The 12532-nt window shown below is 51.2% G+C and overlaps 5 protein-coding genes across 5 annotated transcripts; 2 read left to right on the top strand and 3 right to left on the bottom strand.

Moving 5' to 3' along the window:
* Window positions 1-75: 75 nt before the first annotated feature.
* M436DRAFT_13581 (Endopolyphosphatase) lies at window positions 76-2147 on the bottom strand (the record flags this gene model as incomplete). The annotated part of the gene is made up of 3 exons (XM_013570626.2): window positions 76-1447; window positions 1502-2048; window positions 2114-2147. Coding segments are annotated over 3 exons (1953 nt in total), but the record flags the coding sequence as incomplete, so codon positions are not given.
* A 556-nt stretch (window positions 2148-2703) lies between these two features.
* On the bottom strand, window positions 2704-4355 carry M436DRAFT_49390 (cytochrome P450 phenylacetate 2-hydroxylase; the record flags this gene model as incomplete). The annotated part of the gene is made up of 3 exons (XM_013570728.1): window positions 2704-2802; window positions 2853-4082; window positions 4137-4355. 3 exons carry the CDS (start codon window positions 4353-4355, stop codon window positions 2704-2706), a joined length of 1548 nt encoding a protein of 515 aa, XP_013426182.1.
* Window positions 4356-4907: 552 nt separating this feature from the next.
* Window positions 4908-6257, bottom strand: M436DRAFT_49620 (Fumarylacetoacetase; the record flags this gene model as incomplete). Its single annotated transcript, XM_013570775.1, has 2 exons — window positions 4908-5251; window positions 5306-6257. The coding sequence occupies 2 exons, from the start codon at window positions 6255-6257 to the stop codon at window positions 4908-4910; spliced, it is 1296 nt and encodes a 431-aa protein (XP_013426229.1).
* A 395-nt stretch (window positions 6258-6652) lies between these two features.
* On the top strand, window positions 6653-8182 carry M436DRAFT_73748 (homogentisate 1,2-dioxygenase; the record flags this gene model as incomplete). Its single annotated transcript, XM_013570938.1, has 3 exons — window positions 6653-6720; window positions 6770-7703; window positions 7757-8182. 3 exons carry the CDS (start codon window positions 6653-6655, stop codon window positions 8180-8182), a joined length of 1428 nt encoding a protein of 475 aa, XP_013426392.1.
* A 444-nt stretch (window positions 8183-8626) lies between these two features.
* M436DRAFT_49443 (uncharacterized protein) lies at window positions 8627-11221 on the top strand (the record flags this gene model as incomplete). Its single annotated transcript, XM_013570740.1, has 3 exons — window positions 8627-8880; window positions 8934-10292; window positions 10345-11221. 3 exons carry the CDS (start codon window positions 8627-8629, stop codon window positions 11219-11221), a joined length of 2490 nt encoding a protein of 829 aa, XP_013426194.1.
* Window positions 11222-12532: the final 1311 nt, after the last annotated feature.

Raw genomic sequence — 12532 nt, 5'->3', positions numbered from 1 at the left:
CTTTCAAATGGGTATCATTATTTATCTCTACAAATGTATCTTCTCTAAGAAGTATGCAATATATCCCAAAACCCATCAAAACTCTTCTTCAATGTCATCAGGGTCTACCGTGTTCACGAATGCTCGCCTGACGAATGTGTACCATGGCTTGTTATCCTTGGGCGACTTCTTCTTCTTCTTCTTCTTGTCGCCCTTCTTCTTATGCTTCTTCTTAGTGATGTCTAGATCACCCCGATCTTCGTCATCGTCGACGAAAGTCTCATCTACTTCGACCTCGTCAAGTTCTGCATCCAATGTCTGCACATCGCTCTTCCTAGGCTTGACTCCAGCAATGCGTTGTGCTAAACGGAGGTAGCTTCTGGTTGTGAGATCTTCTAGCTGATACACCTTGTCGCTACGGGTGTCGTAAAGCACTTCGTAGGTGAGGTTCTTTGGGTTGGGTTTGTGGTCGTCGCCGTGAGGATTCTTGCCATGATGCTTGTGGTCCTTCCATCCTTGTTGTTCTGTATCGTCTTGGAAGAAATCGTTGTTGATGCGAGTCAAGTTGGCGTAGTATTGAACAAATCCCAATAGCGTCAGTGACTGGGGGGAGTATGCTGGTCCTGGAGGTGCAGACTTTGAGGGTGGGTTGGGCACGGTGAACCTGTGCTTCCTGGGCTTCTTCTTCTTTTTCTTGCGTTCAGCTTCCAGGTCTTCATCTCCGGCTGCTACATCTTGCTCTAGATTCTCCTCGTCGAACTGCTCGGAATCTTCTGCTGCGCTCATGTCATTTTGCTCAAACATATCCTCGAATGAGCGTGATAATTTCCTATCAAGTCCAGTAATGTTGTACTCGTAGACACGAATAGTAGGGAAGTAGTTGGGAACAACGCTTGGCGAGACGTGAGAGACGCTGAACCTCTCAGCATAACGGCCTCCGATCTCAGAGTCGTAATCATCTGGATCATGTGGCTTCTTGCCCTTGTGCTTCTTCCCCTTCCTGAGAGCTTCTGAATACTCGTTTGCTTGAGGCTTTGGTAGTTTCGTCCAGCTCTCTCTCAAATCCTTAAGATAGTTTGTAGCAGACTGAATGCCAAATTTTTGTTCAGCGGCTGCGACCATGCCCCGCTTGTTGACCTTGTTGAGGATTGCGTAGCCGTCAACAACGCTGTCATCTACTTCCTCAAAGTCCTGGACGATAAAGTGATCGGTGTTCATGTGGCCATAGAGTGTCGCAGCGATGACATCTCTGTACTGATGCATCCACAATGTGTATTTCTGCCAACAGGTTTCATCCCAATTACTCTTGTTGGCTGTGCGAGCAGGAGGAACGTGGCCGGTGATGATGGCTTTCATGTTGCGGTCGCGCAGGTATTGCAATTGAATACGGAGCCAGTCAAGTTGGCGATAACCAGGCTCTGCCTTGGCGGCACATCCATCGACGGCCGAGTTTGAATTGAAGAAGTAGCTGTGGTGGCTGAGTCAGCATGGAGCCTATGCGGGTAGGCAAGAGAAGACGTACAGAGAATTGAGCGAGACAACGGCGAGGTGGCCGGGAATGGCTTCGACGTAGAACCAACCGCCCTGATCGAAAGAGTGTTTCTGCACTTCGGGGATGAAATTGCGCCAGATATCGAGGTATCGACGTGTCCAGAGGTTTGGCCCTCTTTCGAAGATGTTGTGCGGCAAGATGTCGTTGTTGCCAAAGGTGGGAATGACTGGAATGACAAGGTCGTTTGTCGGGTCGTCATCAGGCTCCTGCTGGTCCTTTCCAAAGACTTCGTAGAACTTGTCCACGAGTAGTTTGTTGAGCTGGGTGACTTGTTGGACATTTCGGGGTATCTTTTCGTCATTGTCATGACGCGCGGAATCGCCAGTCCAGATGACAAAGTCGATCGAGTCCTTGAGCTCGTCGCGGATCCAGTCGAAGGTGGCATTGATGAGCGAGATTGGCGAGTCGCAGTCGGACGTCTCGGCACCATAGTAGCCCGCTGGACCATGGCCTCTATGGCACACGCCGTCTTCATCTACCGACGAGTAGACCTTGTAGAAAGGGTCCGGGTGGAAGTCTGCAGCACGACAGGAGGTCAGTCGGTGACATGCCGAGTGGAGCAGTCTGGATATTAACACGCACCCGTCACCTGCAGGAAGCGGCCGTGCAATTGCCGTCTCTTTGTTACGTCGACCAGAGGCTCTTGTGATGCTGCTCTGACAGGCTCGAGAGCGGCCAGAAGCAACGCTGACACAACCGAAGCACGCCAGCTGAACATGGTGTATACCAGTTGTCTTGCAGGCCTCACATGCAGAAGTTTGACGGACCAACTTGTCGACCTCAAAGCCTCACGTCGACGAAATTGCCGATTGCAACGGGCCTGCCGATCTTTTGTCGCGCTCTACGTCACCGCGGGAAAAATGCTGGGGTATATGGACAGGGTTGGCGAAAAACAGATGGCCTCGTGCTCGACTGCCTCTTTTCGTTGCAAATCAAATAACTTGTCCTGCTTCTAGGCAGCGGGAGGAACGGTGCTTGTATGCTGGGACAGAGCCTCTCATTTTGGTGATACGTGATCTACTTTTTACGCCCATCAAGGTACGTCGACCATATCCACCCAATCAGAGCGTGAATACCCAAGGCGTGGCCCGCTCGCTTCCACGAGACTCCTCCGCAACTAAATCACGCGCCAACCGCCCATCCTCATGACACGAACAACGCTAGGTACATTCTCAAAGATCTGCTGTCCTATCCTCGCTCTCTTTGATCCACTTGTCCAGCTGCTGCCTGTCGCGTACGCGGAGTCCGACCTTGAACGGCTTTGGTTCCATCTGTAACACCGTCAGTTGCCAGTATCAGACGCGACAAGGATTGCACTTACTGTAAGACTCGTGGGAAGAGCATTCGCACCCAACGCATCCAGAATAGGCCTATCTTTGGAATCATTCGGTGCAACGAAGTGGAATGCCGTGATGAGCCTCAAAAAGGCAGTATACAGCTCACGGTTACCCAAATGGCTGCCCACGCACATGCGGCTGCCTGCTCCATAGCCGAAATGTTCAATACCCGTCATCTCCTTGTCCAGGTATCGTTCGGGCTCGAACTTATAGGGATCCTTGAAATGCGACTCATCGTAGTTGGCTGCGTACGCATTCATATAAAATGTAGTGCCAGAAGGAATCACAGCGCCTTGCCATTCGATATCCTTGATGCTTACTCGTGGCAAGCAGATCGGTATCACTGACCAGAATCTCAGAGTCTCCTTGACGAGAGCTGTGATGTATGGAACCTTTTCCTCGCTCAGGCATTTCTCCCAAGCGTCACCGTCTGGATAGACCCTGTTGATCTCGTCCAAAGCTTTCTGCTGGATCTTCTGGCCATGCTCGGATGACAGATATGCCAAACACATGACGAGGTTACCTGGGACAGTATCCAGACCGGCCGAGACCATTGTCAGGCAGATGGACATGATCTCGGCGTCGTTCAGCTTGGCTTCAGGATCCTTCAGGATATTGCCAGTGATGCATGGTCTGTCGGTACCAGCCTTGATCTTTTCCTTGAGCATGTTCAACAGCTTGGTCATGTATGCTGTTCTGCGTTTCTTGTACTCGAGTGGCTTCACGTTGTTCGTTGGCCACAGTCGCATGAGCGGGATGTAATCCTGCCAGTTGTTCGATGTGGATCTGAAGTTACTGATCTCACGTTCTACGTGGGTGATTTCCTTGAGCATCTCGTTGTCGATGCTGCCTTCGATCTTGACACCGTAATTGAGGGTAAGACTGGTGCTCAAGGCGTATCGTTGGAAATAAGGATTTGGGTCGACGTCAATGGTCCCGTTTTTCGAGTCTGCAAGCATCTCTTTGATTGATCTTGTGGCTTCAAAGTCGATGAAGGGCATGTAGCTTTGCACCGCTGGACGATTGAGAGCTGTTGCTGCTGCCTTTCTTCGCTCTTTACACGAAGGATCCCACGGAGAGGTACCGATTGTGAATCCGCTGGATGACGAGACCACCGTGTGGAAAGTGTGCAAGGTTGGTCGAGAGATCATTGCTGACTGGTTTGTGACCCACAAGTGCTTAACGGAATCGAATGTGTTGGCGAACACAATGCGCTGATGTGAGTCTTAGTATACTCCTGGCTATACTCTCATCTTCAATGTACTTACCTTGTTTCCGAGACGAGTCTGGAACACTGGTCCATACTGCTTCGCCCATTTCTGAGCAACGGTAGCATGATCTGTACCTAATTGAAGCAGGTTGCCAAAAAGAGGAACACCAGGGATCTCCGGGAGATTCTTGATCTTGGGAGCGTCAGACGAATTAAGGTATCGAATAACGAAGAAGACGAGAAGAGCAGCTACACCGAGCACTACCGGCGATGCCATATTGAAGAACGAGAAAGATGAGGATGCTGGCAAGAAGTTGCTAGGAAACAAAACGAGACCAACTTTCCCGCACCTTCTTACCAAGTCTTATGCTGTTACTGGCTCAGCAAGGACCAAGCCTTTCACACTCCGCGCCCCTGCGGAATTGATACTTAGCTCCTATACACGGTCAAACCTGTTCTCCACCTTTGGTCCTTGGTGTAGGTTTCCCCGCCTTTAGCTTGGTATGGCAAAGGGTGTTCGGATGACGATCCGAGCGGAGTACGGAACGCGGCCCGTATCATCGCGGAATTCATCCATTAGAAAGAGTTCATGTGACGTACTGCGAATGGCATGGATGTTTTGGCCAGGTGGGTGTATGATGAGAGTAGGCACCAAGTACGAGCGTGTACGTTGTACGGGGTGGAAGCCTCATGATCGACCTCGACGACTGGCAAAGCACCAATGTTGTTGGCTCATCGTCTAGCAACAGGGTAGTACGATCAAGAGTCAAAATGACAGCAGAATTTCTTCGATGATTGAGCTGACCGCTACACTTCCTGCACGGAGTAGTTATATCTTTACAGCAGGAACGATCTTTCCTGTGCACTCTCCAAAGCCAACTCTCGATCCATCCTCTCCTATGCAGACACCGGTGATTGTGACTTCATCGCCGTCTTCTAGGAACACACGCTGCTCACCACCCTCGAGTTTGATGACGGTTTTGCTGTTTCTGTTCTGTTCCAGAAGACTGCCACGCTCGGAGGCTTCCTTCCCTGAGATCGTACCAGATCCGAGCATATCTCCTATCCGCATGGGACAGCCAGTGATAGAGTGGTGAGTCAGCATCTGGTTGAAGGAAAACAACAGGTTTTTTCCTGACGTGCGAGAAAGTGTAGTGGTAGAACCCGAGGAGGCTAGAATTGTATGTGATTAGTACGCTGACTGAATTGATGGATACGGTGTCTTACTCTTGAGTGCAACCTCCAGCTTAATGTCGTAAACATTGTTCTTGTTCTTTTCTTTGAGATAATCCAAGACCTCCACGTCACTGTCTAGACCACTAGTACGATAAGGCTCAAGCGCATCGCTCAAAACAACCCAAGGGCTGATAGAAGATGCAAAGTTCTTCGCAGTGAAAGGCCCTAGAGGTACATACTCCCAGGCCTGGATATCACGGGCGGACCAATCGTTGAGCAGAACGACACCAAAGATGTAGTCTTCAGCTTGGTCGATGGGAATTGGCTCACCCATTGCATTATTCTTGCAGATAAAAGCGCCGAGTTCGAGTTCCATGTCAAGTTTTCTGCAAGCAGATAGAGTGGGCTTCTTGACGTCGGCCGAGGGGTCCTCCAGTATCTGTCCAAGAGGTCGACGGACAGGAGTTCCAGATACGACGATACTTGAGGCTCTGCCATGATAGCCTACCGGTAGATGCTTGTAGTTGGGTTGCAGAGCATTCGCTGCTCCTCGGAAGAGCTCGCCCACAGTGAAGGCATGATTCAAGCCTGCGTAGAAGTCTGTGTAATCTCCTATTTGCATAGGCACGTGGTTCTTGACGTCCTTCAGAGGGATGAGACAAGCTTCCTGGACCGAGGCATTGGTCTTCAAGACGTCAGGGAAGGGGGTCGACTCCAAGAATACAGACTGGAGATACTTCCTGACGGCTGTGTGCAGTGGTCTTCCGAGTTCGGCAAAGGCATTCAAGGTGGTGCTTGAGAAGACATGCTGATGCGGCTGTATCAAAGACAGAGCCGAGAAACCATTGTGGGTTGCGAAGAGATCCAAGTCAAGAGCATATTCACCAATAGCCACCGCAGGCCTGGGTGTAGGTCTTTGTCGTGTGCTGATAATACCGAATGGGATGTTTGAGATTGAGAAGTGGCAGTCAGCAGCAATAGAGATCCAGCTCTTGAGAGACATGACAGCGAAAGTATCAAGTCGGCGGTGTGAAGAGTTGGATTGAAAGCTTGAGGAGTACCGATCCGGTCTTGATCAATAGCAATCTTCAGTGATAGTTGCGGAAACGCACGATCACTCGTGTGCGTGATTTGGTCAACACAGACCTGAATGCTGCCAGATGAAGATGGTGGATAGTGCGGGTGGATTCCGCGGTAGCTCGACCCACCTCCCCCTCGAAAGAGCTACCCCTCATAGCAGCGCGCCGGTTCCGTGTGGAACTGCGGCATGGTGCTCTAGCTGTCCATGCGCCGCCGACTATTACAATACATCATCGCCGAACAGTATCCATCATTTTTGTTGATCGGTATTTGACTCAACTTCCTATCGTATAGGTCCTCATATTGCCAGCTCGCAAAATGCCAGTCACACAGTTCAACGTCAAAGAAAAGTACAAATATCAGAATGGCTTTTCTAGTTACCATGAGTAAGATTTCATGCCGACATGTACAAGAGGAAGTGCTGACACTCTATAGATCACAAGCAATTGAAGGCGCATTGCCCATAGGGACAAACTCACCGCAGAAACCGCCTTTTGGACTTTACGCAGAGAAACTTAGCGGCACGAGCTTCACAGCCCCAAGACATGAGAACCAACAAACCTGGCTGTACCGCATACTGCCTGCCTCAGCCCACTCGAGCTTTGAACCTAGAGAACACGCTACCTTCAACACAAACCCAGAGAACCAGCCAGGTCAGAAGATCCATCAGATCCCCAATCAGCTCAGATGGGATCCATTCGATCTGGACGAGACGGTAGATTGGATTCATGGCCTCCATCTGGTCGCTGGAGCTGGAGACCCAAGCATGAAAACAGGTGTGGGCATTTACATATACGCAGCCGGAAAGAACATGGACGATCATGAAGCCTTCTACAGTGCAGACGGCGACTTCCTGATCGTCCCCCAGCATGGATCGTTGGATATCAGGACCGAGCTCGGCAGACTCCTCGTGCGGCCAAATGAGATCTGCGTCATCCCAAGAGGAATCAGATACCGCGTCGAACTACCAGAGGGTCCGGTTCGGGGTTACATCCTTGAATTGTATCAAGGACACTTTACCCTCCCCGAACTCGGGCCAATAGGTTCCAACTGTCTGGCTAACGCGCGAGACTTCCAAGCACCTGTAGCCGACTTTGACGAAGACACAGATTCGCAGTGGACGTTGACGACCAAATTTGCTGGCCACCTGTTCGCTGCTAAGCAGAATCACACGCCTTTCGATGTGGTGGCGTGGCATGGCTTGTATTATCCTTACAAGTATGATTTGGGTCGATTTTCCACCATTGGTTCGATCAGCTTCGATCATCCGGACCCGTCCATATTCACAGTGCTCACGGCACCGAGCGACCACCCTGGCACTGCAGCGGCGGACTTTGTCATCTTCCCTCCTCGATGGTTGGTACAAGAGGTAGGAAGAAGCCTGAAGAATTGGACCGATGTGCACAAGCTGACATTTTGCAGGACACTTTCAGACCGCCTTGGTACCACCGCAACACGATGAGTGAGTTCATGGGGTTGATCCACGGACAGTATGACGCAAAGACAGGAGGAGGATTCCAGCCAGCAGGAGCATCGCTCCACAATGTCATGGCAGCTCATGGCCCAGACGCCAGCACTCACGAGAAGGCATCAAACGCGGAGTTGAAGCCGATGAAGGTAGGAGAGGGGTCAATGGCGTTCATGTTTGAGAGCTGCTACATGGTGGGGGTAACAGAGTGGGGACTCAAGAAGTGCGCCAAAGTGCAGGAAGACTACAACGAGGAGAGCTGGACACCACTCAAACCACATTTCAAGCGACCACAGAAGGCGGTGGGAGAGATTAAGAACGGAGGTGAAAGTGGCGATGGACCGATTGAAAGCACGAAGCAGGTTCCTCACTGGACATGATGAAGCGAGAGATTTCAGATAGTGCGTGATAATGCAAAAGTCGCAAGCATACGGAGCGCAGTCAGTGAAACGTTTTCGGAAGGTGGATGAGGAATGTTTGATTCGGGGTGGCTGGCACGCGAGGAAGAAGCATGGTGACGGCGCCGAGCGAAACATGAGTGTCCAAGCTTCGAGGCTCCGCAAAGCGACTCATGCTTCTCCAACAATTGATGATAAAAGAAAGCACCTGTCCCTCGCGCAATCCACCCGTCACGTCACCGATCGCGTCTCACCACTCGACAGCTTCCTGGACATCTTTGATCCACCCTCGCCATCACCGCGCCGAAAGCACCCAACTCCAATCCTTCGCTGTCATTCGACCAAAACCAACAGAGGCCCAGCCGACCAAACGAGAAGCACCCAAGACGACGCGCCATGCCCGTGGCCTAAACCGCTCCTACACCAATGCGCATCATCACTCCCGAGAACCTGCACTATCCCATCACCGTCACGAGGCTTCTCCGGAACCCTCAAGACCAGATCGACTACAATGCTCCTCTGTTCACCTACCAGTACAAGACCAAAGTCCTCGAGGGTGATGAAGAGACGCGCGAGAACAAGCTGGTCGACCGCATCATGCCCTCGACCTTTGAGAGCTCTGCAGAAGGCACCTTGACCGAATGGCACGTCTCCCAAGGACGCGTTATCAGCAGGCCTGGGTGAGCATACCCGTCTCTATCTTGTCCTCGCCATCAACTAATCCACCATGTAGCGTGCCCATCGCCGACGTCGAAGAAGCCTGCAAACACGAGGTGCAGTTCGGAAATCTATGCGCCGACTGCGGCAAGGACATGACTACCGTCACTTACAACACCGCCACACGCGACACGGCCAGAGCTACTGTCAATGCCGTCCACGGCCACACCTCGCTACTCGTCTCGCGCGCAGAGGCTTCCAAATCAGACGAAGAAGCAAAGCGCCGCCTGCTGTCATCGCGCAAGCTCTCCCTTGTCGTCGATCTCGACCAGACCATCATCCAGGCTACCGTCGACCCTACCGTCGCCGAATGGCAGAGAGACCCCCAGAACCCAAACTACCCCGCTGTCAAGGACGTTCGCGCTTTCCAGCTCGTAGACGACGGTCCTGGTGCAAGAGCTTGCTGGTACTACATCAAGTTGCGTCCTGGTCTCGAAGAATTCTTGTCTACCATCTCAAAGTACTATGAATTGCACATTTACACGATGGGTACTCGTACTTATGCTCAGAACATTGCCAAAATCGTCGATCCTGACCGCAAGATCTTCGCCGATCGTATTCTCAGCAGAGACGAAAGCGGAAGTTTGACTGTCAAGAATCTTAAGCGTCTGTTTCCCGTCGACACCAAGATGGTTGTCATCATCGACGACAGAGGCGATGTTTGGCACTGGTGCCACAACCTCGTAAAGGTCACTCCTTACGATTTCTTTGTCGGCATTGGCGATATCAACTCCAGTTTCCTTCCCAAGAGGCCAGGCTTGGACCCGAGCCCTTCAAAATCCATCACTCCTAGTGCACCCACTTCAGCACCTGACGCGCAAACAAACCCGCTCACCGACACGACCGGAAATAAGGTCTCTGCCATTGATCAATTAGTGTCAATGGGTGGTGGCAACGATCCGACCAAGCTTAAGGAGCAGACATCTGAGCAGGGAGAAGCTATAACAGCCCAACTCACTGACCGCCCTCTGCTGCAGAAGCAGAAAATCCTAGATGCTGCAGACGACGACAGCAATGGCGCAACCGAAGCAACATCCGAAAATGATGCAGCTTCCGCACCTGAGGCACCCGTCGATACCCACAACAAATACCGTCATAATCTCCTACAAGACAACGACACTGAGCTCCGCTACCTTCAGCGCAGTCTTCAATCGGTACACTCGGCCTTCTTCGAAGAGTATGACAGGAGGACTTCTGGCCCCAAAGACGGCCGTGTTGCCGAATTGCGTACTGGTCGCGATGTCAACATCACATCAGACAAACTCGACAGTCTTCCGGACGTCACGAGCATCATGGCTGCCATGAAGTTGAAGGTCCTTAAAGGTGTACATGTAGTGTTCTCCGGAGTGATGCCGTTAGGAGTTCAGGTTCAAAAGTAAGTATATGACGGGTGACCATCTAGTAAGCTGAGCTAACATCTGTCATAGCCATGATTTTGCCATCTGGGCCAAGAGCTTCGGAGCGACGGTGTCTGAGAATATTACCAAACGTACTACACATGTGGTATCCTCGCCATTGCGCAAGACTGCCAAAGTCCGACAAGCCGCCAAAAAGGCCGACAAAATCAAGATCGTGTCTCAGGATTGGCTGTTTGCCTGTTTGACGCAATGGCGAAAGGTGGACGAAACTCCTTTCCGCCTACACGCTGATCTAGAGAACGAGCCTATTGATCCAGCCACTAACGGCCAAGGCTCGCCGTTCGACGGTCCGGACCAGAATACCCCGCTGTCTTCATCTGATGAGGAGGCCGCCGTTACCGAAGACGAAGACGCTGCTGAGACGGACGGTACTGGTAACGATACCGATGCCCAAGAGCAGGCCGAACTCGAGCGTTACATGCCCAGTTTACCACGCGAAGCAAGCTCTATGGAAACCTCTGCTGACATTGCCGACTGGGATGCCGAGCTTGCGGATTTCTTGGGCGACGAGGTCGACAGCGAAAGCGATGCAGGCACCAATCATTCGGACACTGATGACACCGATTCCGTGCCCTCTAGTGACAAGAAGAGAAAGAGAGGCGAGGAGGGCCAGTCTACAGATGACGAGAGCGACTCAAGTCAGATTGGCACTAGCAGACTCGAACGTAGAAAGCGGAAGGCACTTGCCAGAACGACGAGTCTTGCTAGCGTCTCCGCAGTCGATGATGCTCAGAGGACCAAGGCTGAGGCTCAGACCAGCGCTCCGCAGCAAGACACTCCCGCGGGCACCAAGAACGACACTGTCGACGATGAGGACGATCTGGACCTTGAAGCTCAGATGGAGGCAGAAATGCTGAGACAAGCCGAGGAAGAGGGATACGCATGATCGAAGAGGGTCTTCTTCTTTTTTGGGATTTGCTCGAAATACTACAAGGCATAGCAAGGCGTTTTTGGGCGAATATCCTGGAAATGCATAGGAAAGGGGCTTTTGGCGCATGTAAAGAATGTTTTCCTCTTCTCAGGCAGAATATTAGGTCACGCACACAACATTTGTTACATGTTCTACAATGATGGGCATGTCAGTAGATTAGCGAATCGAACCTTGTTTTGAAAATGTGGATAGAGTGTCTGACTTAGGTGTTGCCAGTGAAGAATTTGGTTGGAGCGAGCGAGTATTAACGGAGAGCAGGTTGAGACTTACCTGTACTGCTCGTGTGCGCAGCGAGAGAATCTTTGACGGGATCAACGTTATTGTGAATCGTGTTGAGAGTGCAAGTCGAGAGCCACGACGTGATGCTACGAGATGTCGCGCTTTTGACCTTGTACAAATCGAAGTGTTTTGGTTCACTTCTGAAGACGACATGTCCGTCGTCACTCTCCTCGAGCATAATCTCCCATGTCCATCAGATGAAACAATTCAAGTCGCTGTTGGCTGCACGTGTAGTCAATGCGGCCGATGCCGGGTCCAAGGAGTACACCCACCCTGGGTCCGGATCCCAAGTCCATGCGCCTTGCGCTCACCCGAGCCATTGGCCAGGTCAACAACCCTCGAGATCGCCGAGGGCAATCTCTAGACCCGTAGATGGATATCGTCATGTGTGCAGTGGCTTTAGCTATCTCTTGAAGCGTGAATCTATGTACTGTCGAATTGCACAATGATTCACAAGGCAAGACAAGATTCACAGGGAAAGGTCAAATATGCGGTGTTTCTGAGAATTCTGATTTGCGTTGGAAAACATCGTGCATCCCTATAGCTGAGCATCTTAATCTCCAGCGATAGAGATATATTTCTTGTGTCGTGAGAGAGATCCAAGCGTCACGTATCAGGAGAGAAGATCAGGTGTGTGGGCCAACCGTCGCGCTTCAGGTCAACAACAGAGTATTCCTGTCTATCCCTTTCGTGTATCTCGCATTTGTTCTGATGTTCATTCCGTTTCGCGATGATATGGGATCCGTATCGGGATTGTTGACCTCTTGACTTTGGCTCTCTTGTTGGACCCGGGTCGGAGCTATGAATGTCCTTGCACATATCGTTATGTGTGTAGTTCAAAGAACTTACATTTTTGAATGAGGGCCCTGTCGGTATTTTGATCACACTCATCGGTGGAAAAACGTGTCGCTGGCCAATAAAAGTCGAGGCAGACGATGAGGTGCGATATCTGCAGTTCAGCAGTATTCATAGATAGGGGATAAACAG

The sequence above is a fragment of the Aureobasidium namibiae genome (assembly GCF_000721765.1).
Source record: "Aureobasidium namibiae CBS 147.97 unplaced genomic scaffold scaffold_11, whole genome shotgun sequence".
In the NCBI taxonomy this organism is placed as follows: Eukaryota; Fungi; Ascomycota; class Dothideomycetes; order Dothideales; family Saccotheciaceae; genus Aureobasidium; species Aureobasidium namibiae.
The sequence above is the reverse complement of the archived record's forward strand: the minus strand, read 5'-3'. Positions and strand labels throughout refer to the sequence as shown.